The sequence below is a fragment of the Dipodomys spectabilis genome, unplaced genomic scaffold (genome assembly GCF_019054845.1).
Source record: "Dipodomys spectabilis isolate Male_0828 unplaced genomic scaffold, ASM1905484v1 ptg000365l, whole genome shotgun sequence".
NCBI classification, from domain to species: Eukaryota; Metazoa; Chordata; class Mammalia; order Rodentia; family Heteromyidae; genus Dipodomys; species Dipodomys spectabilis.
In genome coordinates, this window is record NW_024871042.1 from 9,317,323 (window position 1) to 9,343,140 (window position 25,818).

Consider the following 25,818-nt stretch of genomic DNA (forward strand, 5'->3'; position numbering starts at 1 on the left):
CCCAGCCGCGTGGAGTGCCAACCTTGCCTGGTCCCAGCAGGTCTACTGAATAAACCTACCCCTTACCTGAATACCACGTGCGTGCTGGTGCTGTTCTTACTCGGCTACCTCTTTTTAAAAACCTAACAAATAGGAGATAAGAAGCTCACAGTCTTTCCTGCACAGGCTGGCTTTGAACCTTGATCTTCAGATCTTAGCCTTCTGAGTAGCTAGGTTTACAGGTGTGAGCCACAAGTGCTTAGCTACATCTGGATTATCTTAACCACTTGGGGCTCCTATCTACGTTTGCTGTCCACTTGATTCAGTTGCCATGTAAGTTGTTTGGTTTTTTTTTTAATAGCTAAATTTACATCCACCCCATATCTCAAAATTAAAAGCTGCCTAGCAGTGGTAGTTCATGTGTATAATCCTAGCTATTTAGGAGGCTGAGATTTTAGGATTTTGGTTTGAAGCCAGTCTAGGCAGAAAACTCCCAAGAGATTCTTATCTCCAACTACTAGCAAAAAAGCCAGATATGGTTGAAGTGCTAGATTGCTAGCCTTGAGCAAAGCAGCCAACTGAGATTGCAAGCCCTGAGTTCAAGCCCCAGTACCCGTCACAACCTGCCAGGTGCTACTTAATCTGCCATGACTGAGAGCAACACAATAATGGAGATTGGACCATGCAACTGAGATTTAGCAACAGATCCCAAGATTCCATTAACCAAAGTTTTTTAAAAGTCTAATGCTAGGAAGTAAGGTACAAACTTCAACATATGCCAATATTTTGTATACAAGTGGTTGGAGACCTTATTCTGGGAAGGGAAGCTAAACAATAAGCCTACAATTTGTATAAACCTAAGTCTACCCTTAGGCTCCCACAGTTTAGGGTGGAATGTGAGTTCCCGTTAAGCCGTTACTGATTGACCTTTCCAGGAAAACTCTCAGCATTCCAGGAGTGTATTGGGGAGAAGGCATTCCAAACTGCCAATCCTTTCGGAGTCCCATAGCTTAGATTTTTGGGCTCTCACTGTACCAATGAATAAATAAAGCTTTTGTTCAAAAATGCAGGATCTTACCAGACACAGCTCTTGCCTTCTCACTACTCCCTGCAGTGGCACTCACATCCCTCCTTAGAGCCTCTGCACTTTAGTTCTTGCAACCTGGAATTCTCTTCCATACTATGGCCCACACTCACATGTTCCTTCCTCAAAGGCTCTATGTTCTCTGAATACCTTAATGCAAAAACCCTTATCCCCTCTCACCTACACTGCATGTACTTTCGTTGGTTTATTGTGTTCGTGCTTATACCAATATATCTGACATAGATTTTTCTTTTCTTTTTTTGTCAGTCATGGGGCCTGAACTCTAGGCCTGGGCGCTGTCCCTCAGCAATTCAGATTAAGGCTAGCACTCTACCACTTGAGCCACAGTGCCATTTCTGGCCTTTTCTGCTTATGTGGTGCTGAGGAATTGAACCGAGGGCCTCATGCATGCAAGACAAGCACTCTACCACTGAGCCACCTTCTTTATCTGTGTTCTCCCACACAGCCATGTAGACTTGGGAAAAGGACCTTTATATTACTGCTTTGTTTTCAGTGTTCAGGCTAGTGATGGGTTTATAGTAGGTAATTAATAAGTATTTGGTGAAGTATAGACCGAATCATCACAACTCCCTACAGGCTTATTCCTGTCTCGATTTCACAAGTAAGGAAATGCTCATCAAGGTCTTTAAGAAACATTGCCTAGCAGGGTGCTGGTGGCTCATGCCTGTAATCCTAGCTACCTTAAGCAAAAAAAGTCAAGCCAAGGTAGAGTACAAGATCCTAAATTCAAGCTCCAGTATCCCCCCACCCCCAACCTATTTAGCTAAATTATGACTTAATGTAGAGATGAAAAGGAAAATGTCGTTCAACATAAGATCCAGAAGCCCCTTTTTAAAGTTAGACATTCTTTTGCCCATTTTTCAGATAATTGTTACCTCTTTTTGGAAAGGAGCAACCTAAGTATCTAGAGTTCACCACCATGGATCCAATATTGCTTTTTACAAATTCATATGGTCATCAGAATTGCTCCCTTGCAGATTGCTCCCCCACCTCCAAACTGATGCCTGCAACAACTTCTTCAGAACCTCTATCAAACCAAGACTAAGCCAGGTGCTGGTGGCTTACACCTGTAATCCTACCTAATCAGGAGGCTGAAATCTGAGGATCATGGTTCAAAGTCAGCCCGGTCAGGAAAGCCCAGGAGACTCTTATCTCCAATAAACCACCCAGAAAACAGGAAGTGGTGCTGTGGGTCAAGTGGTAGAGTGCTCGCCTTGAGCTAAAGAGCTGAGGGACAGCACCCAGGCCCAGAGTTCAAGCTCCAGGAAAACAAACAAAAACAATAATGACCAATCAGCTTGATCGTAATAGGGTGTATGTATACATACCTTCTCACCTCTGGCTCAACTCCTTTTCTATTTAACCAACTGCTAATATCTGAACTGGAAGATTGGCTAAAGCCCTCTTCACGTGGCACTGGGACTTCCTAATAAGCCTCCATTCTCAGCCTACCATCACTCTTTCTATTTGGCATGCTGGGACAAGTGGCTGGACCTGACATGTTGAACCCCAGGAGTGAGGGCCAGTTTCAGTACACACAGGAGGTACCCAATAAAGATGGTTTCACTTTAGTAACTAAATACCCACACTGTGAAAGGGAAGATTATGTCATAACGAGTTTCTTTCTACCTTTATGGTTTCTAGCCTTTCCTCTTCAGGGTGCTCCTTGTAAATTGAATCAAATGGGAAAAAGTAAAAAAGAAGCTGAGGGCATGCATTTATCTCTGCTGCGCTGAGTCGCCTGGTTATCTTCCTAGGAGCACGAAAAACAGTTTTTCACTTATCTCAGGGGCTCAGACCCACGTCACGGACACCTTGAGTCGCTGACTCCTGGAGGCTGTAGAAACACGTCCCTTCTCCGCCACCGTAGCCGAGAGCCCCGGCAGCATGCTGCGATTGGCTGATCATGTTTTGGCGCCAAAGCCAGCAGCGTGGAGTTAGGGCTGTGTGGGACGCCGAACGAGCTGGGTGAGGCTGCCGGAGCCCACGGCCGTTTGTCCTGAGACCCGGCGGTTGACTGGACGAGGCCACCAGGGCGCGTCCACCATGTTCGGCGAAAAAGCCATGGAGCTGGTCCGCGAGCTGCACCGCGCGCCTGAGGGGCAGCTGCCGGCTTTCAACGTGAGGAGGCGCGGGGCCGGGAGCGGCGCGGGGGCCGGGGCCGGGGCCGGGGGGCAGCGCGGGGGCCGGGGGCTGGGGGCTGGGGGCTGGAGCGGCGCGGCGGGCGGGGTGGGGCCGGGGCCGGGGCCGGGGCCGGGGGGCAGCGCGGGGGCCGGGGCCGGGGGGCAGCGCGGGGGCCGGGGCCGGGGGCCGGGGCCGGGGGGCAGCGCGGGGGCCGGGGGCTGGGGGCCGGGAGCGGCGCGGCGGGCGGGGCGGGGCGGGGCCGGGGCCGGGGCCGGGGGCTGGAGCGGAGCGGCGCGGCGGGCGGGCGGGGCGGGCCGGGGCCGGGGCCGGGGGCAGCCTCTGCCCCCCAGCACTTCATTGTGGGCCTGGGCAGCTCACCACGGGGGCTTCACGTCCCCGCCTAGGCCGCTCCCCGAGCGGGAGGGATGAAACCAAATACTGAACTCCGGTTGACACGACCCAACAGGCCGGTGAGTTCCTTCCTCTGAGTCGGAGACTCTTCCTGGTACGGTTCGGCGTTCCTGTTAGGCAGACTCACCCATTGCTTTAGAGCAATCCAGCACTTGATGCTCCCCTCCACGCTGCCCCCCCCCCCCCCCCCCCAGGCATCGATGTGAGGTGATTAAAAGCGGACCCGCGAGCCAGGCGCCGGTGGCTCACGCCTGTAATCCTCGCTGTTCAGGAAGCTGAGATCGGAGGGTCAAGGTTCAAAGCCAGCCCGGACAGGAAAGTCAGCGAGACTCCTATCTCCAATTAGCGACCAGAAAACCGGAAGTGGGACTGAGGCTCAAAGTGGTAAAGCGCTGGGGACAGCGGCCAGGCCCTGCAAAAGAAAGGAAAGAAAGAAGAGAGAGAAAGAAAGAAAAGAAAAAGAGAGAGAAGGAAGGAAAGGAAACAAAAGAAAGAAAAAAGCAGAACTGCAGGGCTCTGGGAGTCTAGTAAATAGCCAGTAGCCTTTGCCCCACCAGCAGGAGGTGGGGCCAGGAGGGAGGGAATGAAGAATTTCTGAACCTGCCTGGGATTCTGGCTTTCAGACCTTGGTCTGGTCGATTGTCTCAAATGCAAAAACTGATGTGATAATGATCTTACTTCAAAGCTCAACGCTATAGTAATTGAAGTGAGGGGGCCTGAACGTCTAACGTGGTGTAAAAGTAGAGTTTGCTGTTAATTTCTACTAGGTATGGTGTAAAAGTAGAGTTTGCTATTAATTTCTACTAGGGTTGCGACTTCCACTTCACAAATAAGATAATTCTGATTTTTCTGTTACTATTACTCCACCCAGGGTGACATGCAGTTGACCTGCTTCATCTTTTATCGTCATAATAAACCCTTGAGTTTTTCACATTTCCATTTTTGCAGCCATATATGCACAGGCTTGGAGAGCTTGTCTTACTAAGATGACATATAAAATAAGAAGCAAACCTAGGACCCAAGTACACTCTAAATCCTTTTAGGTTATATGAATAATGTTGCTAGGAACATGTATGCAAAGTTTTTTGTGAACTTATATTTTCACACAAAACATATACCTAGGAATGGAATTGGATATAAACCTAGGAGAGGAATTACTGGATCCTATGGTAATTATGTGTTTTAACTTTGTGAGGAACTGTTGAATTGTTTTCCACAGGCTGTACCATTTTACATTCCTCACCAATACATATAGCCATTGTAGTAGTATGAAAGGGCTATGGTTTTTTTTTTTTAACAAGGTAAATCAAGTTGCCATGGAATTGACAGGGAAAATGCATGTGTCTCAATATCAGTTTTTGGATTATGTGTTTCAGGAGGATGGAATCAGACAAGTTCTAGAAGAGATGAAAGCATTATATGAACAAAACCAGTCTGATGTGTAAGTTTTGATAACACTGATATTTCAAAACAACCTAAGAAATAAGATGTTGAAATCAGATAAGCATGCATCCATTTTTAGATTTTTTAAAAATTATAACTTCATACTCTGATTATACAAATGAAAAGATTAGGGCCACATTAATAGATAGTAAAGTCTTAGGCAAGTTATTTTACTGGGGGGTGGCGGGGGGGTGGGGGGTGGGGGTAGGAGTGTTCCCCTGGTGCTGTTCCTGAGCTTTTGTGCTCAAAGCTAGCATTCTACCACTTGAGCCACACACAGCTCCACTTCTGGCTTTTTGGTGGTTAATTCGAGATAAGAGTCTTATGAACTTTCTTGCCTGGGCTGGCTTTGAAGCGTGAGCCACTAGTGCCCAGCTTGTTATTTCATTTGTGACTTCTTAAAGCACTGGTGCTCACACCTGTAATCCTAGTTACTGAGGAGGCTGAGATGTGAGGATCACGGTTCCAAGCCAGCCTGGGCAGAAAAGTCCGTGAGACTCTTATCTCCAGTAAACCACCAGAAAACCAGAAGTGGCACTGTGGCTCAAGTGGTAGAGCGCTTGTCTTCAGCTAAATAGCTGAAGACAGTGCCCAGGCCCAGATTTCAAGCCCCATGACTGACCAAAACAAAAAGCACCGATGTGAAGATAGTTGCTCTTCACTTCAGTTAACTGCTGCTAATCATAAATGGACAAAAACAAATACATAAATTGATACTTGTTGGCTTTGAACTTTTCACTTACACTGGAGTATACATATTTATTTTTTGCTCTAAATACTTTTACCAGGAATGAAACAAAGTCAGGTGGAAGAGGTGATCTGATACCAACCATCAAATTTCGTCATTGTTCTTTATTAAGAAATCGGCGCTGCACTGTAGCCTATTTGTAAGTTTCTCAGCTTCTTCATGATATGGCAGGGCAGGAAACCCAGGATAGTTTTTTATGTCATTTGATTTCCCAGGTATCTGTATCAAATGGATAGCAGAAAATCTAAGATTTGTCTCTCTCTAAGCATTCCAATTTTTTTTTCCTCTTCTTAAAACTTTTCTTATGAGCTGAGTGTTGGTAGCTCATGCTTATCTACCTCCTAGCTACTGAAATCTGAGGATCATGGTTCAAAGCCAGCCTGGACAGTGAGACTTTTTATCTTTAACCACCAAAAAACCAGAAGTGGCACTGTGGCTCAAGTGATAGAGCACTAGTCTTGAGAAAAACAAAACAAAAAAACCCTTAAGGATAATGCCTAGGCCCTGAGTTCAAACCCCAGGCCTGGCACCAAAAAGAACAACAGAAAACAAAACTGCAGCATTCATAAAAGGAGAAAGAATATGAACCTCATGGAGTTATCATACCCTCCTTAGGCCTTTTGATGTTTTGCCATATCTGTTCGTATTTTGCTTTTTAATGATGGATTATTTTAGTTCCTTTAATATTTTTCTTTTTTCTTTTTTGTCGGTCATGGGGCTTGAACTGTGGGCCTGGGCATTGTCCCTGAGCTCTTCAGCTCAAGGCGAGCATTCTACCACTTGAGCCACAACACCACTTCCAGCTTTTTCTGTTTATGTGGTGCTGAAGAATCGAACCCAGGGCCTCATGCATGCAAGGCAAGCACTCTACCACTGAGCCACCTTCCCAGCCTTCCTTTAATATTTTTCTTATTTCTCCAAGAAATAAGGACCTTTTGGGGCTTCATAACCACTGTGTATTTTCAACACCTGGAGAACTGAGCAGTGCCTTCAGGGCATCATCCTATCCCTAGAACTCTTCCTCCATGGCTCTAAAGATATCTTAGAGTTGGTTTGTTTCTATTAGCCAAATAAAGTTCCGACCAAAAAAAAAAAAAAAAAAAAGGAACAAAGAAAGACTTCTGATCCCCCTCTTATTTTATCCCTTCTCATGTCCTAGGTACGACCGGTTGCTTCGGATTAGAGCTCTCAGGTGGGAATATGGTAGCATCTTGCCAAATGCTTTACGATTTCACATGTCTGCTGAAGAAGTAAGTTAAAAACAGGTCAAGTTTATGAGAATGCTGAGCGTGACATTGTTTTCAATTGGTGTTTTTCTTTTTTTTAACATCTGTTCTTCAGAATTTTGTAGCATTCATTTATTTTGTGTGCACTGTGATAAGAAGCATGTAGTCATGAATGGTTCTTAATGCTTTGTGGAATATTCTCTTTTTTGTTTTGTTTTGTCGGTCATGGAGCCTGAACTCTGGGCCTGCGCACTGTCCCTCAGCTCTTCAGCTCATGGCTAGTGCTCTACCACTTGAGCCACAGCGCCACTTCCAGTTATTTCTGTTTATGTTGTGCTGAGGAATCAAACCCAGAGCCTCATGCATGCAAGCAAGCACTTTACCACTGAGCCACCTTCCCAGCCCAAATTCTCTTATTAATAAAATAGAATCCCATATATTATCATTAATCTATCTCTGAGATAAAGAAACTGGCATTATATATACACATATATATTTGCTTTTATGTATATAAAGCCTACACTTGCATATATACTCTCTAATCAACATTATAGTTTCATATTGATAATGAAACTCTTGATTTTTTCTAGTCATTGAGACATAGGACTAGTCCAGTATTTAAGGACATAGACTTGGTGTCCAGTTTCACCTTAAATATTAGGATTGAGATGAGCCAGTCCTTTTTCTGCCTGACCCAGGAATGGTGCCACCTTGGTCATAAATTGACTGTCCATTCATTGGTGGATTTGGGATGGAGGTACTGTCTTTTCTGTTTGTCTAATTATCTGTCTATAGCAATTGTACTGTTGTCATTACTGTAACTTTATCATATGTTAAGAAGATATTCCCATCTTGATCGTCTTTTTCAAAAGTTTTGACTATTTTTGGTCCTTTACACTTTCATGCAAATTTTACACTCAAGTTCTGTTTGTTTAATTGCAATTTTTTTTAGATTGAATTGAATCTATTAAGTCATTTGACATTATATTGAATCATGTAATCTGTGAATGTTATAGCTATATATGTAGGTCTTTCATTTATCTCAACAGTCTAAAAAGGGGCTGGGAAGGTGGCTCAGTGGTAGAGCGCTTGCCTTGCGTGCTTGGCCCTGGGTTCGATTCCCCAGCACCACATAAGCAAAAAGAAAAAAGCCGGAAGTGGCGCTGTGGCTCAAGTGGTAGAGCACTAGCCTTGAGCTGAAGAGCCGAGGGACAGCGCCCAGGCCCAGAGTTCAGGCCCACTACCGGACCCAAAAACAAAAAAAAAAAAAACAGTCTAAAAAAACACTAATAACTGGGGGTTAGAGGAGTGGCTCAGTGGCAAAGTGAATGCTTAACATAATCCCCAGCACTACAAAAAACCCCAAAAGTCAGATTTACTGTACTAACATAAAATTCACATTCCATAAAGTTTGCCATTTTAAAGTATACAATGCAGTGGATTTCAGTATATTCACACAGTTGTGCTTCCATTATCATCATCTTATTCCAGAACATTTTCTGTACCCTAAAAAGAAGCCCCATATCATTTGTCAGTTCTTCAGTGTCTCCTTTTGTACCCCTGGAAATCATTGATCTACTTTCTTTCTTTATATAGTTGATTATTAGGGGTTTTCATGAGAGTAAAATCTTGTAACATGTAGCCTGCCTTTCTTTCAAAATTAACATAAATTTTCAAGGTTGATCCATATTATCATAAACCAGAATATTATCTGTCTGTGGCCAATTATTGTTCCATTGTATAGATATACATCTGTGCATTCATCAATTGATGGACAGTGGATTGTTTTCTCAAAAATAGCTTAGTTCTCAGAAAGAGCATCTATTCTATTTTATAATTCTGAAGTAGTGTCCTTTTTTGGGGGGGGGGGGAGTGGGGGTTGGTCTTGGGCTTGAACTTTGGGCTGGAGCACTGTCCCTGAGCTCTTCAGCTCAAGGCTAGTGCTCTACCACTTGAGCCACAGCACCACTTCTGATTTTCTGGTGGTTTATTGGAGATAAGAGACTCACGGGGAGGAGCGGGAGGGGATGGGAAGGAGAAACAAAGGAGGAGGCAACAATGCTTGATAAGAAATGTACTCATTACTTTGCCCATGTAATTGTAAGCCCTCTGTACAGTATTTTCACAATTAAAAAAAAAAGTCTCACACTTTCCTGCCCAGGCTGGCTTTGAACCACAATCCTCAGATCTCAACCTCCTGAGAAGCTAGGATTATAGGCTTGAGCCACTGGTGCCCAGCAGTAGTGTCTTTTTGTAATCTTGTTTCTGGGCTATATTCCTTATGTTTTTGATGACGTATGCTGGAATGGTAGCTTTGTGAGAACAGAAGCCTTTTTTCATTTGTTGCATGATCCATCCAAGAACTCAAAACAGTGCTTGGATATGAAGAAGCAATTAACAATATTTGTAATACAAATGAACAGTGGTCACAATAATGATTCACATTGAGATGTGCTTCTGGTTTTGAAAAGATGGGAGCTCTCTTATAACTATGACTATCTTTTTGCAGATGGAGTGGTTCAATCATTATAAAAAGATCCTTGCTACTTACATGAGGTCACTGGGAGGAAATGAAGGTTTGGATATCACACAGGATATGAAACCTCCGAAAAGCCTATATATTGAAGTATGGATATGAAACCTCTGAAAAGCCTATATTGAAGTATCTATATCTGCTTTCATATGAACATTGTTCTAACATTTATCAAAGATGAGGAGCACATGTGAATCTGTATTTGTTCCTGTTAACTCAGTCCAATCCCTGGGGCCTCACTGGCTCTCAGGCATTTGAACACTTGAGCTCCAGCTCCAGCCCCCTTTATGCATTGCTTATTTTTGAGCTAGGGTCTTTATGCCCAAGACAGCTTGGTCTACAATCCTCCTGCTTGTTCTTGCCTTTGTCACTGGATGACAAGCATGAGTATTGTGTCTAGCCAGTGTTCATTTCCCTGCAGCTGGGCTAACAGGTATATGCCACTACACCCAGCCATTAGTTGAGATGGAATCTCACAAACTACTTTTTGCCCCAGGCTGGCCTCAAACTGTCATCTTTGGACTACAGGCTTGAGCTACTATGCCCAGCTTGAAATTTGGATTTTAATTTTTTTCTTGCCTAGTAATATAATTCTCTGAGCAGGGATAGCGAGTCACAGCTTCCAGTCAATATCCAGTCACAGAGATAAACAACTGGTGGTCTACATTGTACTGTGTTGCTAAGCTGCATGTCAAACGCATATTGTGTGTCTGTCTGTCTTTCTGTCTGTCTGTGCACTGGTACTGGGGCTTAAACTTGGGGCCTGACCATTGTCCCTTAGCTTTTTTACTCAAGGCTAGTGTTCTACCATTTGAACCACAGCTCTACTTCCAGCTTTTGGTGGTTAATTGGAGATAAAGAGTTTTATAGACTTTCCTGCCTGGGCTGGGGCTTTGAACTGTGATCCCCAGACCTGAGCCTCCTGAGTAGCTAGGATTACAGGCATGAGCCACCAGCGCCCTGTTTCCTCCCCCCTCCCGAAGTCAGTTTAGCTAGGGGTTTGTAAATTTTATTGACCATTTCAAAGAACCAAGAACCAACTGTTAAACTGATTTTGCAATTATCTCTATACACTCTATTTTGCTTATTTCAATATTATTTCAAGTTATACTTATTTAAGACATTTTTCTTGTTCTTAAACCAAACATGGTGGGCACCCCAGCACTCTAGCTGAACCAGGAAGATTTCAAGTTCAAGGCCAGCCAGTGCTGTAAAGTGAGTTCCAAGCTAGGCTGGACTGCATAGGTAGACTCCTGTCTCAGAAAAGAAGGGTATTTATAACTTATATATTTTGCCCTTAGCATTGGTTTTACTATATCCCACGAATTTTGATGATATTTTCAAGTCATTCTCTAGTACATATACTTATCTTGTGATTTCTTCTGAGTCATTGAGGTTTTTGATTTTGTTTTGTTGCTTACTAGATAGCCCAAGTTAGCCTCAAACTAGTATTTCTTTCTTCCTTTTTTTTTTTTTTTTTTGTTGATCATGGGCCTTGAACTCTAGGCCTGGGTGCTGTTCTTGAGCTCCTCAGTTCAAGGCTAGCCCTCTACCACTTGAGCCACAGTGCCACTCCTGGTTTTTGCGTGGTTAATTGGAGATAAGAGCCTCACAGGGACTTTCCTGCCCCGGCTGGCTTTGAACCTTGATCCTCAGATCTCAGACTCCTGAGTAACTAGCATTACTGGTGTGAGCCCCCAGCACCTGGCGGCTCAAATTAGCATTTCTTGCAGGACAAGTCTAGTGATTAATAAAATATTATTAGCTTTTATATCGCTTAAAACAGCTGAAACATCTTAATTTTTTCTGAATCTTGTTGTTGTTTTTTTTTTTTTTTTTTTTTTTTTTTTGGTTTTTGGGTTTTTTTTGGTGACAATCCTGGGAACTGAACTCAGGGCCTGAGTGAGCATTGTCCCTGAGCTTCTTTTGCTCAGCTAGACTAGTGCTCTACTACTTGAGCCACAGCTCTACTTGCAGATTTTTTTGTCGGTTGTGGGGCCTGAACTCTAGGCCTGGGTGCCATCGCTCAGGTCTACCACTTGAGCCACAGGGCCACTTCTGGCTTTTTCTGCTTATGTGGTGCTGAGGAATCGAACCCAGGACCTTATGCATGCAAGGCAAGCACTCTACCACAGAGCTACCTTCCCAGCCCCTTTCAGCTTTTTTTGTGTGTGATTGATTGGAGATGAGTCTCACAGACTTTTGTGCCCTGGCTGACTTCAAACCATGCTCCTCACATCTTGGCCTCCTGAGTAGCTAGGATTACAGTCAGGCATAAACCACCTGTGCCCAGCTTTTCCCAGATTTTTGAAAGCCAGTGTTGCCACAGATTCTTCATTAATAATACTATTCTTTTAAACTTTGAAAATATTGGCTCCTGGCCTCCAAAGTTTCTGGTGAAAAAATCTGCCAAAACTATTAGTAAAGAGTTTCTTGGGAGTAGAGCTATGGCTCAAGTGGTAGAGGGCTAGCCTTGAGGAAAAATAGCTTGGGGACAGCGCCTAGGTCTTGAGTTCAAGTCCCAGGACTGGCATTAAGAAAAACACAAATGTTTTAAAAAACCAGGTGCTGGTGACTCATGTTTGTAATCATAGGTATTCAGGAGGCTGAGATCTGAGGATGGCAGTTCGAAGCCTGTCCAGACAGGAAAAGTCCAGGAGACTCATCGCTAATAATCTACCCAGAAAAAGCTAAAAGTGGTACAGTGGCTCAAGTGGCAGAGTGCTAGTTTTGAGAAAAAGAATCTCGAGACAGTTCCCAGCCCCTGAGTTCAAGCCCCAGGCCCAGTACAAACACACAAAAAAAGTTTCTTCCAAGTTTCTATTTAAAGTTTAATGGTAATGTGTCTCCAGGTAGCTATTTTTTGAGTTAATCTTACTTGAAATTTTTTTGTTTTTGTCAGTTGTGGGGCCTGAACGCTGGGCCTGGGCTCTGTCCTTCAGCTCTTCAGCTCAAGGCTAGTGCCTACCACTTGAGCCACACACCACTTCCAGCTTTTTCTGTGTATGTGGTGCTGAGAAATCAAACCCAGGGCCTCATGTGTGCAAGGCAAGCACTCTACCACTGTGCCACCTTCCCAGCCCCTACTTGAAATTTTTTTACCTTTAGTGTTTATATTCCTGTCTTTAATCAAATTTAGAAAAATTTCAGCTTGTTTCTTTCTATTATTATCTCTATTTCTCTTTCAACATTCATGGTACTTTTATTTTTTTCTTTTGTATATGCAATTGCTTTTGACTATCTTAGCTTGTAATGTTGCCTTTTAAGAGGGAGAAAAAGAAAAAGGAGGAGGTAGAATGGTAACTGCTACTCTGCTAAAAGTTAAAATTTACCAAATGAATCTCTGTTTACCCTGTGAACCTTCCCCTGGAAGTTAGAAGCTTCAGGAGACTACTGAATTCCAAAATATTTACACAGAATTTGCCAGTGCAATTATTGTCTAGGTAAGGAAGTAGATTTCTGGTGCTTCATATCAAACTATTTCCCTAGAATGTGGGAATTATAGTACTTTTTTTTTTTTTTTTTTGGTCAGTCGTGATGCCTGAACTCTGGGTCTGGGTGCTGTCCCTCAGCTCTTCACCTCAAGGCTAGCGTTCTACCACTTGAACCACAGCACCACTTCTGGCTTTTTCTGCTTATGTGGTACTGAGGAATCGAACCCATGGCCTCATGCATGCAAGGCAAGCACTCTTACCACTGAGCTACCTTCTTAGCCCCGAATTATAGCACTTTTAATGTGTAGATATTCAGGAAATCCCGTTTCCTTTTTGGTTCTTACATATTAAACAACTTAAGCCAGGCATTGCGGCTCCACTACTCAGGAGGTTGCGTGGAAGAATAACTTCAGCCCAGGAGTTCAGAACTTACCTGGGCAAAGAACAGACCCTGTCTCAAAAAAAAAAAAAAGGGCCAGGCCCTGGTGGCTCACGCCTGTAATCCTAGCTACTCAGGAGGCTGAGATCTGAGGATCGCGGTTCAAAGCCAGCCCGGGCAGGAGAGACCGTGAGACTCCTATCTCCAATAAACCACCAGAAAACCGGAAGTGGCGCTGTAGCTCAAGTGGTAGAGCGCTCACTTTGAGCTGAAGAGCTGAGGGACAGCGCCCAGGCCCAGAGTTCAAGCCCCACGACCGACCAAAAAAAAAAGGAAAAAGAAGAGAAATGTATCAGCCTAGGAGCAGAGAAAATGTGGTATATATATAATTGTTGGCTAAAAGTAGATTATGTTAAGTGAAATAAGGCAAGATTCAGAAAGATAAATGTCACATATTTTCTCTCATACAAGCTAGACTTCATTTTTTTGTGTGTGTGCTGGTCCTGAAACTTGAACACAGGGCCTGGGTCTTGGACATGAATTTTTGTGCTTAAGGTTAGTGCTCTACCTTTGAACCACAGCTCCATTTCTGTGTTTTGGTAGTCAGTTAGAGATAAGAGTCTCATGGGCTTTCCTGCCCAGATTGGCTTGGAACTGCCATCCTCAGATCTCAGCCTTCTGAATAGCTATGATTATAGGCATGAGCCACTGGCTCCCAGCTTAGACTTCATATTTTATATACACAAACACATACATAAAATGAGTGTAAGTATAAATGAATGTAAGTGTTTGGAGGGACTAAGCAGGGAAAGAAAATGTGGATGAGTAATATTGAAGTACATTGTATCTGTGTATGAATATAACAATGAAACCCACTAAAAACTAAAATTGGAGGGGAGAGCAGTAAAAGAATAGAAGTTAATCAAGTCATAGTACAATATACACATATATAAAATACCACAGAGAAATACCTTTGCCCAATTAATATACACTAATTTAAATAAATGGTAACTTAAAGAAATTTATTAAGTGTCAGCTTTGCTTTTCAGGTGCGGTGTCTAAAAGACTATGGAGAATTCGAAGTGGATGATGGTACTTCAGTCCTATTGAAAAAAAATAGCCAGGTATTTCTTTTTTTGGGGGGGGGTCTGGTCGTGGGGCCTGAACTCTGGGCCTGAGCTCTGTCCCTCAGCTCTTCAGCTCAAGGCTAGCGCTCTACCACTTGAGCCACAGCCCCACTTCCGGCTTTTCTTTTCTGCTTATGTGGTGCTGAGGAATCGAACCCAGGGCCTCATGCATGCAAGGCAAGCCCTCTACCACTGAGCCACCTTCCCAGCCCCAGCCAGGTATTTCTTATCATCAGATACGTTAAATTTATGAAAAACATTGAATGTAGGAATGTTGGGATCAGTAGCAAACTAAGTACCATCTTGTGATGTATATCTTAGGCATTATATTTAGTATAAGAAGCTCTTTTCTGTCCTTTTCTGTTCTTTTTCTAAATATGAATACTTGAAACATGATTGACATAGTACAAAGTGGTTAATTAAGTAGGACATTGCTTGTATTAAACGTTTCCAAGGAAATTTTTTTTAATCCAGTAAAGTAGTAGAGCATTATTTCTCTATTAAAGTGATGAGTTTGGCTCCTGTTTTTGAATTATAATTTATTTTTTAAAAAGTTCCTAAGCCGGGCGCCGGTGGCTCACACAAAGAGGCTCAGGAACAGCCCCCCAGGTCCTGAGTTCAAACCCCAGGACTGGCCAAAAAAAAAAAATTCCTAAGCAATCATTTTTTAAATTATTTTTTAAATATATTTTTATTGTGAAAATACTGTACAGAGGGGTTATAATTACATGGGTAAGATAATGAGCACATCATTTTTATTTTTATCTTATACTTCATTTAAAAAATTTTTTTCTTTTTTTTTTTGGTCTGGTTGTGGGGCCTGAACTCTGGGCCTGGGTGCTGTCCCTCAGCTCTTCAGCTCAAGGCTAGCACTCTACCACTTGAGCCACAGCGCCACTTCTGGCTTTTTTCTTTTTTTTTTCTTTTTTTTTTTTTGCTTATGTGGTGCTGAGGAATCGAACCCAGGGCCTCGAGCATGCAAGGCAAGCGCTCTACCACTGAGCCACCTTCCCAGCCCCTCATTTAAAATTTTCTAAGCATCTGCAAGTTACCAGTCACTCACATCTATAATCTTAGCTACTCAGGAGGCTGGAAGATTATAGTTCAAAGCTAGCCCAAGCAGAAGTCCAAGAGACTCCACTTAAGCAACAGAAAACAGCTCTGCTATAATCCAACCTTCCCAGGAAGCTGAAATCTTGAGAATTGAGGCTTGGAACCAGACCAAACAAAAATATCCAAGACTTTTAGTGCCAGTTAACCTGCAAAAAGACAGAAGCTGAGGCATGGCACAAGTGGTAGAGCATTATCCATGAGCAAAACAGCCAAGCCAGAGCATAAGGCCTTGAGTCCAAGCCACAGTACTGACCAAAGAAAAGGACTGTTGGTCTGGCTTAAGTGGTAGCACACCAGGAGAACAAGCATGAGTTATAATTCTGGTACCAAGAGAAAAAGAATTTCTGTATATCTAAGACATAAAACAATTTAATAGAGAAAGATGGAAATTTTAAAGTTACCACTTGATCTTTGTGAATCACATTAGCTACATTTACTTTTATCCTATACCATATACTGAAATTACATTACAGGAGAAACAAAATACATTAAAACCATTCTTTCTTTGCCTGTCATTTTGGTTCTGAGGCAACAGTTTGTAAGCCCATATAACCTCTTAGATGTAGGGCACTATGAATCAAAAACAGACCATCAATTAATGATGTCATATGTGTGTGTATTAGATATATATATATATATATATATATATATCAATATCATTTATACATGGCAAAAGCACAGCCCATAAGAGCCCTAGAAAGCAGGCTATATGGAAACATTATTTCATCACAAATACTATTCTATGGTTTATTTTCCTGACACTTTATGGCTAATGTGACCACTATCAACTTTTGAAAGCTAGGGCTGGTTTCAAGCCACAATCCTCATATCTGAATCTCCTGAATTGCTTGGATTAAAGATGTGAGCCACCAGTGCCTGGCTTCTCATCTACCTTCTCATGAAACAGTTGTACAAAAAGCTTTCAATTCCGTAAGTCAGGTTATGAGTACAATGTACCTTGATCAGTGTCATCCTTTCCCCATTGCTTTCCGCTATTTTCTTCCTTTCATCCCTACCATCAAGTTACATAGTTGCGGGCTGGGAAGGTGGCTCAGTGGTAGAGTGCTTGCCTTGCATGCATGAGGCCCTGGGTTCAATTCTTCAGTACCACATACGGAGAAAAAGCTGGAAGGGGCACTGTGGCTCAAATGGTAGGGTGCTAGCCTTGAGCTGAAGAGCTGAAGGACAGCACCCAGGCCCAGAGTTCAGACCCCAGGACCGACCAAAAAAAAAAAAAGTTAGGTAGTTCCATTTTTACATAATGTACATTGAATATAATGACTGCATTTGCTTACCCTCCATTCATGAGCTTTCTCCTTTGTGCCCCCAATCATGTCTCTGCTTTCGGGTATTCAATTTGTTAAACAGTTCATAATTTGTTCAGAGGAGTTATAACATCCTTCAGTCAGTTTGACTAATTACAATTTTAAAAAATATCTCAATCATTTCTCTTACTCCCTGCACTCTCCCCCTTTGTCCTCAGCACTTTTTGCCTCGGTGGAAATGTGAACAGTTGATCAGACAAGGAGTTCTGGAGCATGTCCTGTCTTGACTGTGTCCAGGCTGAACATACATGAGGAACTTCCAGGCCTTGTCTAGATATGAAGCTGAACTCAACTCACAGAAATGTCTATGCTTCAACCGTCTACCTCCCTCTACCTCTTCTTTGGATATTAAATTTAGATATATTCTTTAAGATGACCAAGCTCAGTGAAAGAGTGCTTTCAGCATTCACTAATCCCTGAGTTCTACTGCCTGCAAGTAATAACAAACAAAAGCCAGAAATGCTTGGCAAGGAGTATAATTTGCTAACTCTGAAAGACTTGTATTTTTCTGTATGGCACACCGTTCTGCCTGTTTTCTCTAGTAAGCAATATCTATAATCATAACATTGTCCCAGTCAGGGCAGTGACCTTTCTGGTTTTTTGTTGTTGTTGTTGGTCGTGGGGCCTGGGCGCTGTCCCTCAGCTCTTCAGCTCAAGGCTAGTACTCTACCACTTGAGCCACAGCATCATTTCCCACTTCTGGCTTTTTCTATTTATGTGTGATGAGGAATTGAACCCAGAGCCTCATGCATGTGAGGCAAGCACTCTACCACTGAGCCACCTTCCTAGTCCCAAGGCAGTGACCTTTTATAAATAGAAATAAACATGCTTAAGCTTGAATCTCTTTTAAATAATGGGAATCACCTGTATAAGCAGAAATCAGATCCTTATATCTTGCTTGTTTTCTGGTGGTATTCACTCCTCTTCAGGAGGCTGAGTTTCTGAAATGTATGTTTCCAGGGAAAAGATGATTGTCTATAACTATTTCTATATGTATTGCATGTAATTGCATACCAGTTTATCATTTGCTATTGGGCAAGGATGAAAGAAAGACAGTAGATTTTGTCTGCAGCAGTGGGAGTTGGTCTGGCTCGTAGACCTGTTGGGTGGTCATTAGTCTCATCCTTTGCCGGAATAAATTGAGACTGAAGAAGGAACTTTGCGCAGTTTTCCTGCAGGTTTGCATCTCTGTACATATGTCACTTTTAATTTTGATAATAAGTTATTTCCCTGTTATCCTTATATATCTAATTAAATGTTTATAGATTAATCTTGTGAAAGATTTTATTTCAATGATTTTTCCCGTTTTCTGTTTTCTAATTCATCAACCATTTTTTTATAGTCCCAGTTACAGCTGCTCACTGTTACTGTTGTAGCACAAAAACAAATATAGATAAATGAATGCAGTGGTTCTAATCAGACTAGTTGTAAAACAATGCTATAGAGGGATGTGTTGGCTCAAGCTGCAGTATATTGTTGCCAGCCCCTATTATAACCTTGATTTCTTCTGCAGTTGTCATTACTTCTTTATCCTTTTATACTTACTATAATCAATCAATCAATATAACTTCTCTCTCTCCATTCCTCACTTGAGTCATGACCTTAGCTCATTACTGTGTATTTCATTTGCTCTTTTTCTAATTGTTAAAGGTAGAGGCTGATCCTAGCTACTCAGATGGCATAGATCTGGCAGGCTGAGATCTGAAGCCAGCCCAAGCAAAAAAGTCTGTAAAGCTCCCTTCTCCCATTAACAGCAGAATGCCAGGCTGAAGTCACAGCGTAAGTGTTAGACTTCCAACCAAGAGCAGAAAATCTGAGTGAACATCAGTCTGAGTTAAAACTCTGGTGTTGACACGCACATGCACAAACACACAAAATAGTAATAATAGTAAGTATTAAGTATTAGTGATAGCAGAGGCTGTGAACATGGATTTGAGATCTTTATTTCTAATATAAAATATTTGGTGGTAAGTAATGCTTTGTTGACTCTCCCAAATTTTAGTATATTATTTCATTTCCATTTAGCTTGAACTGTTTTCTAATTTTTCCATTGTTACAGTTTAGGTCTGGAATGTCCCCAAAACCCAGATGTGAAAGCCTCAGTCAACTCAGCTAGGCAATACTGGTGAAGGCACTTTTAAGAGGCTGGGCCTCGTGAAAATTAGGACATTTTGGAAGTGTCCTTGGAGTAGACCTAGTTCCCTATTCGTTGCTTCCCCTCCTCCCTCTCAGAGTTTTCCTGATTGGTTCATTTACTTGTCTAGAGTAACTATAAGCTTTAGAACTGTCTTGTCCAATTCTGGTATGTGGGATTGTTTGGCATAGTGAACACATTTGTATTTTTCTTAACATTACATTTACCAATGTTCTTAAAGTAACTAAGCTTTATGTTAAATCTTTTTTTTTTGGGTCCGGTCATGGGGCCTGAACTCTGGGCCTGGGCACTGTCCCTCAGCTCTTCAGCTCAAGGCTAGCACTCTACCACTTGAGCCACAGCGCCACTTCCGGCTTTTTTCTTATGTGGTGCTGAGGAATCGAACCCAGGGCCTCGAGCATGCAAGGCAAGTGCTCTACCACCGAGCCACCTTCCCAGCCCCTATGTTAAATCTTTTTCAGAACTGATGCTTCTGTCTATTCCAGTCTTTTGGGTTTCTCTAAAGTGCTGTCAAGTTTTTCTCCTACAAGCAAGCATAGTAAATGACTTAACAGATGGGAGTAGGTATACCAGGCTTGGGATAGTGGCTGTCCCCGGGAAAAGAAGATCAAGGATTACTGAGTAGTTCTTTATCTCTGTACAAGCCTGTAGCAGAATCTCATTTTAAATAGATCTAGTTGGTGAACATACCTCTTTTATTAATTTCTATATTTTGAAATACAGAATTTTTAAAACCTATAAAACTTAGAAGTCAGTTTTAATAGAAAAGAATTTATTGCAAATACAGTGGCTCTCATGTTGCAGTAGTACATTCTGATAAACCAAATGGCTATCAATAAAGTATATTTTAGACATAAAACTATACCTTATAGTACATTTGTACATTAACTAAATGTACATATATGCATTTCCAGTGTGATGACATTTCAATGAGAAGATTGCATTCACAATAAACACCACCATCCCTGAGTCCATGACCTTGGTTAAGTTCCACCCAGAGATTCCCGTCCCCTTGCCCCCCATGGCAGTTGGTAGTTCCCACAAAGGGAAGTCTGTCTGGAATGTGTGTATAGAACCACCATTGAGAGTCTTAATGATGTAAGCCATGAAATGGTAAAATCATACAGAACCTGGATGCTACATTTTAATGTTTCCAGTCTAAAGTACCACACAAAATATTTAACCACTTGCTCTTAGTTGTTGTTTGTTGAGTCCCAGATTTTGTCTCACTAGTAGGTATCAAAATTGAAAATTTAAGCTGTGCATGGTGGTTCAAGCCTGTACTCCTAACCACTTTGAAGCTGAGATCTAGATGATAGTGATTTGATGCCAGCTCAGACAAAAAGAAGTTCCCAGGATTCTGTCTCAACCAAGGGCTAGGTGCAGTGGTGCACACCTGTTAACTCCAGTGACAAGAGAAAGCACAAGTAGGAGGATCCCAGATCAGGCTAGCTGGTGCACAAAGCAAATCTCTACCTCAAAAATAACTTGTGCACAAAGAGGCTGGGGATGTGGCAGGTAGAACACCAGCCTAGCAAGCATAAGGCCCTGAGTTTACTACTCAAAAAGGGAATTCAGGGAAATTATCTAGAACCACCATAAAAAGTTTATTGTACATAGCTACTTCCCTGGCCTCTGGCACATAGTTGTACATAGTCCTCATGGGTCTGAAGGTACATAGCTAATGAGCAGAAAGTTATGGCATCAGAATGGCTTAATTCTAAGATATTTTCCTTAGTGTGTACTCTAGGAAAACTAGCAGTCTATACAGAGAGGGATGCTGGTGCAATCTTACTAATGAGTTTGTTGAGAGCTCGAACTTTTTCTTCCAAGATGCGGCTCTTCCTCTCTGCACATAGTTGTTTCTCTTCTGTGACCTGAAGAGCTTTCATGAGATGAGAGTTTTCCACATACAGCTCCTTGAGCAACAAGTCAGATTTGCTGTTCTTTTCAAACTGGAAAGTAGAGAAAGCCCTAATTACTGTGAATCAGGTGCGGAAATGCTATGTGATTGGCCCACTCATCCCTCTCCATCTGCCCTAGCATGGTCTCCTGGTTCCTAAGGCTCTGACACAGACAGCAGTGTTTGTTCCCTGGTATGAGGGAGGAAATGAGAATCTGTGGAACTGTGTGGTAAGGAAAATATAAGAACATTATGAGAATGGTGGGGTTTTTTGCACAAAATGAAGACCAGGAGCCCCCTAGTACAATGTAAAACAAGTCTTGGGGGTCCCAAAAATGTTTGTTTCATCTCTACCCTGTTGCCATTGCCCAGAAAAGCCACGTAACATATAGTCACATGGAACAAAGAAAGAAAGGCTTATTGCCAGCAAAGGGACTGACGAGGCCAATTCTCATAGGGAGAAAAAGTGCTTGTCTTTGTCTAAGGTGACTACTCATAATCTAGAAGGGGTAGGAGGTAGGGACCTTGGTGCAGACATGTGGGCCAAGGACTGCATCACGGCAGGCTAGGATTTATGGTAGCTGCCCAAATAGTAGATAAGGGGTCTGTGGCTGGTCAAACTGAATGTCACTGTAAGGGGGTCCTGTTATTTTAAAAAAAAAAAATTATTGTAAAAATCCTGTATAGAGAGGTTACAATTACATGAGCAAGGTAATGAGTACATTTCCTATCAAGCATTGTTACTTCCTCCTTTGTTTTTCCCCTCCCCTCCCTTCCCTCCTACTTCCACAACTACACTCTCCCCTCCCCCTTCCTTCCCTACCCACCTAAATTGTAAAGTTTGTTTTTCAACATAGTGTCTTGTGCATCTCATTGTTACAATGGGTCAATCTGTATCCTTATTTAAACATTTTGTTTGTTCCCTTCCCCTCCCCAAGCTAGAGAAGTGTATATACAAGATGCAGAGCACCGGAATCAAATACAGTGAAAACTGGGGTTATACCATGGGGGAGGAACATAGAAAGAAAAAAAAAAATCATATGGTACCTTATAAATATGTTAGAAACAATAGCAAGAAAAAAAAAACTACTTGTGTCCCTATCTTGGGGTTATCTGGTCATATGTACATAGCTTTTGACCTTTTCTGCTTGTTCCAGACATACACTGGTTATTATAAATAAGGGAAACCATGGGACCTATGTTTCTTTGGGCCTGGCTCACTTCACTTAATATAATTTTTTCCAACTCTTTCCATTTCCTAACAAATGGGGCAATGTCATTCTTTCTGATGGAGGCATAGAATTCCATTGTGTATATATACCACATTTTCTTGATCCATTCATCTACTGAGGGGCATCTGGGTTGGTTCCATATCTTACCTATGGTAAATAAGGCTGCAATAAACATAGTTGTGCTGGTAGCTTTAGTATGCTCTTGTTGGTCCTGTTACTTTTTATGGTTATAACTGACTCAATGGAGTGTCATCTCAAGGTAAGGGAGAGGAGGCCGATTATTTACTGCCTGCACCAAATGGGCCTAGTGTTGGTCACTCACTCTGGGAATGGTGCCTACCAGGTCCTGGGAAGGAAAGGAACATGCTAAGCTATGAGAAAGGGGCCTATTAGACTAACAGCCATGGTGCCACATAGGACATGTGGAGGACTTCCAATGTCTTGGAGCCAAGTATGTGAGCTGTTCACCATTACCAGGTGGGTGTCAGCTCCATTTGGCAGCCCTTGCCATGACTTTGTTCAAGACCCCGTGGATCTGAGCAGTGAGCTTCATGAATTCATTCAGCTACAAAGAATTCACTCGTTCAGCAAGTGGTTATGAATACCCCTGTGTACCCACAACTCTGGCAAAATCCCTGCTCTTGTGCAGCACACATTCTAGCAGAAAGGGCAGAGGAAAAATAAACATACACCCAGCAGGTGATAGATAGATGACTGGTTTGGGAACAGAGGGGACCTGTAAGGACATTAGAATAGAGATATGAATAAGCCACAGAATGAGTCAAGGCTGAGTATGAACACAGTAGGAAGAAGGAAAAATGAGAAAAGGCACAGTGGCTGGCATATGCTTGGTGTGCAGTGCCTGGAGGGACATGGAAGGGGAGGCAGATGAAAAGTCAAACGTTCTACGGCAGGGAGGGGGCACAGGAAAAGCACAGAGTAGGAAAACTTTGGAGATCATTGTCTCAACTGTCTTTATTCAAGAAATATGAGAGACTCAATAGTCTTAAACAGAGGAGGGACAGGACATGGTAATGGTTTTAAGAGGCTGGCTATGCTCCTGTGCTAAGTGTAGATTAGGGAAGATGCAGGAAACATGTTAGGAAACGAGATAAGGTAGGAATTGTTTGGGGTTTTGAATCAACTTGGAAATAGCACTATAGAATAGCTGTGGACATCTGATGGTGGTAGGTTCAGCTATGGCCCCAAGGTCTTACACCTGAACCTGTGGCAGGAAGAGAGGAGGCAGGCAGGTGATAAATTCACAAATTCTGAAGGGTATTCATAAGGGGTAGGTTGAAGTGATGGGATGAGGGAGGGTGAGAAGTGAAAGGTCTGTCCTGTGGTGGCAGCCAGGCTCCAGGAGGCAGCTATGGAGTGGCAACCCTGGAGGGGGTAGAAGACACAGACATAGGATGGTGAGAGGTGGACATTTGAGAGCATGAGCAGGTCCCTGAACGTATCTGGCCTCCCATGAGATAAACAGCCAAGTGGCAGATGAGAAGTTAGAAGAACTAGAAGTCAGAGGAAGAAGGAAGCAAGGAGGCAGCCTGCAGGGAGCACTGAGGGAGCAGAAGGGAAGAGGCAGATGGGCAGGTATGCAGGGAGTCACAAGGGATTCAACCAGAATGAAGGTTTTGAAGGCCAGGAACAAAAGGGTGAATGAATGCAAGGAGTAACTAGAAAGGTCACTGCCGCAGATACAGAGGAAGAGTTCCACACTGCAGGGAGGGTTATACACAGGGTAGATGAGAAGGGAACCTATCACCAGACCAATTAAGACTCATGATAGGAGTGACAATGGTCAAGATGTAGTGTGCTCACAAACTAACATGTTGAATTGAAACATCTTTGTACAACTAAAGATAATCATTTTTAAAAAATCTCATAAACAAGAGGCACAGACATCTGTTGACTCAGGATCTTTCAGGTAAAGGATCATACTCAATTACTTGGAAGAAAAAATATTTGTCTAGGTTTCACATTTCTCTTGAAATGTCTGTCAGTCATTTCTCCCAGCAGTGAGTGGTAGTGAGAGGATCTCTGGATAGCTGGTGCCTTGCAGTCAGGGCTGTCCCCCATAGCTGGTTCCTGCAGGGCCCAGGTCTTGTCCTTCACTACACACTAAACAGGTTGTTTCCCCTTTGGTGCCACCTTCTTTCGCACCTGTATAGAGGACTACTAGTTTTTATACACCTATGAGCTGTAGTTGCCTTGTTTTTAAAATTTTTTTAAATGACTTTGCCACTGAGAGCAGCTAAATTTACTAGAGTAATAGCACTAGAAATACAGACCATATTGTACTCTTCAGTGGCTTCAGTTAAATGAGATCTAAACTCCTGACCTTAACCTAAAGGACATACAGGCTAGGCTCTGCACATAGGCTCACACAATGTTTGTTTTGTTGATCGTGGGGTTTGAACTCTAGGCCTGAGCACTGCCCCTGAGCTCTTCAGCTCAAGGCAAGTGCTCTACCACTTGAGACACAGCACCACTTCCGGTTTTTTGATGGTTTTATTGTAGGTAAGAGTTTTACAAAGTCTTTCCTGCCTGGGCTGGCTTTGAACCTTGATCCTCAGATCTCATCCTTCTGAGTAGCTAGGATTACAGGCATGAGCCACTAGGTTCACACAATTTTTGGTGATTTCCTTGTGGTCCCCAGCACACATGGATAAGTAAGTATCATTCATGCTGCCCTGTGGCCAGGTTACAACTTGTGTTCAGGCACCAATACACAAGACAGTCCCAGAGTGAACAACAGAGCCTTCTAAAATCTGCCTTGCTGACACCAGGGAAACAGCTAGACATGCCATGCTAAGTAACCAGGTATCTGCTCCAATGCTACTCACAGCTGTCCCTACCACACCTGTGCCCTCTCCCTCCACTCCTTCCTCAGAGTGCTACCATAGCCAAGGTCATCTGTGCTGCCAGAATAAGATCCTCAAGGCAGGTTCAGGCTGTCTGCCTCAGGATCTGCCTACAGCAGTGCCTCTGCCAAGAGTAGGTGCTAGGAGTGTTTGCTATGTAACTGAAGCAACCAACAATTAAATGAATGATATCCTTTCTAAGATGGTGTAAAACACCCTCAATATTTTGAGCCCATGCTTGTAAATCCAGGAGGCAGGGAGAAGGACTGCAGGTTTGCTTTTTCTTGGTCCATTGTGGGGTTTGAACTCAGGTCCAGGGCACTGTCTCTGAGCTCTTTTGCTCAAGGCTAGCACTTTACCACTCGAAGCCACAGCTTCACTTCCAGATTTATGGTAATTGGAGATCAGAGTTTCTCACACAGCTGGGTGCTGGTGACTCACACCTATAATCCTAGTCACTCAGGAGGCTGAGATATGAGGATCATGATTCAAAAGCCAGCCTGCGTAAGAAAGGCTGTGAGACTATTCTCCAATTAACCACAAGAAAACTGGAAGTGGCGCTGTGGCTCAAAGTGGTAGAGCACGAGCCCTGAAAAGAGCTCAGGGACAGCACCTAGGCCCCAAGTTCAAGCCTCACAACTGACAAAAAGGAAAAAAAAAGTTTCACAGAGTTTGTTGCTGGGCTGGATCCTCAGATCTCAGCCTCCTGAGTAG

At 42.9% G+C, this 25,818-nt stretch overlaps 2 protein-coding genes and 1 long non-coding RNA gene across 7 annotated transcripts in view; 1 reads left to right on the top strand and 2 right to left on the bottom strand.

Annotated features, from left to right (window-relative positions):
• The first annotated feature begins 3,022 nt into the window (after positions 1 to 3,022).
• On the top strand, positions 3,023 to 17,397 carry Gins1 (GINS complex subunit 1). 2 transcript variants are annotated; one of them, XM_042666478.1, is made up of 7 exons: positions 3,023 to 3,205; positions 4,996 to 5,060; positions 5,851 to 5,949; positions 6,970 to 7,060; positions 9,546 to 9,662; positions 14,432 to 14,506; positions 17,106 to 17,397. In XM_042666478.1, exons 1-7 carry the CDS (start codon positions 3,131 to 3,133, stop codon positions 17,172 to 17,174), a joined length of 591 nt encoding a protein of 196 aa, XP_042522412.1. In that variant the 5' UTR covers positions 3,023 to 3,130; the 3' UTR covers positions 17,175 to 17,397. The 2 variants fall into 2 exon arrangements, with proteins under 2 accessions (XP_042522412.1, XP_042522413.1); XM_042666479.1 differs by lacking the exon at positions 5,851 to 5,949.
• Positions 17,398 to 17,484: 87 nt separating this feature from the next.
• On the bottom strand, positions 17,485 to 18,222 carry LOC122096074. Its single transcript, XR_006145242.1, has 2 exons — positions 17,752 to 18,222; positions 17,485 to 17,535 (listed from the first exon to the last, which is right to left on the bottom strand). It is a non-coding gene; the product is annotated as an uncharacterized LOC122096074 (long non-coding RNA).
• Positions 18,223 to 19,853: 1,631 nt separating this feature from the next.
• Ninl (ninein like) overlaps positions 19,854 to 25,818 on the bottom strand; it is a 139,842-nt gene continuing 133,877 nt past the window's right edge. For all 4 annotated transcript variants that reach the window (XM_042666513.1, XM_042666516.1, XM_042666514.1 and 1 more), the window contains one exon: positions 19,854 to 21,057. In XM_042666513.1, the coding sequence (XP_042522447.1) occupies positions 20,866 to 21,057 (192 nt within the window). In that variant the 3' untranslated portion in view covers positions 19,854 to 20,865. The remainder of the gene's footprint in view (positions 21,058 to 25,818) is intronic.

Bases quoted from the DNA above. Each gene is read 5' to 3' on its own strand.
- Gins1 (XM_042666478.1), top strand. From the start codon at position 3,131: ATGTTCGGCGAAAAAGCCATGGAGCTGGTCCGCGAGCTGCACCGCGCG. The intron at 5,950-6,969 runs GTAAGTTTCTCA...CTCATGTCCTAG, and splicing joins CGCTGCACTGTAGCCTATTT to GTACGACCGGTTGCTTCGGA. The intron at 9,663-14,431 runs GTATGGATATGA...TTTGCTTTTCAG, and splicing joins CGAAAAGCCTATATATTGAA to GTGCGGTGTCTAAAAGACTA.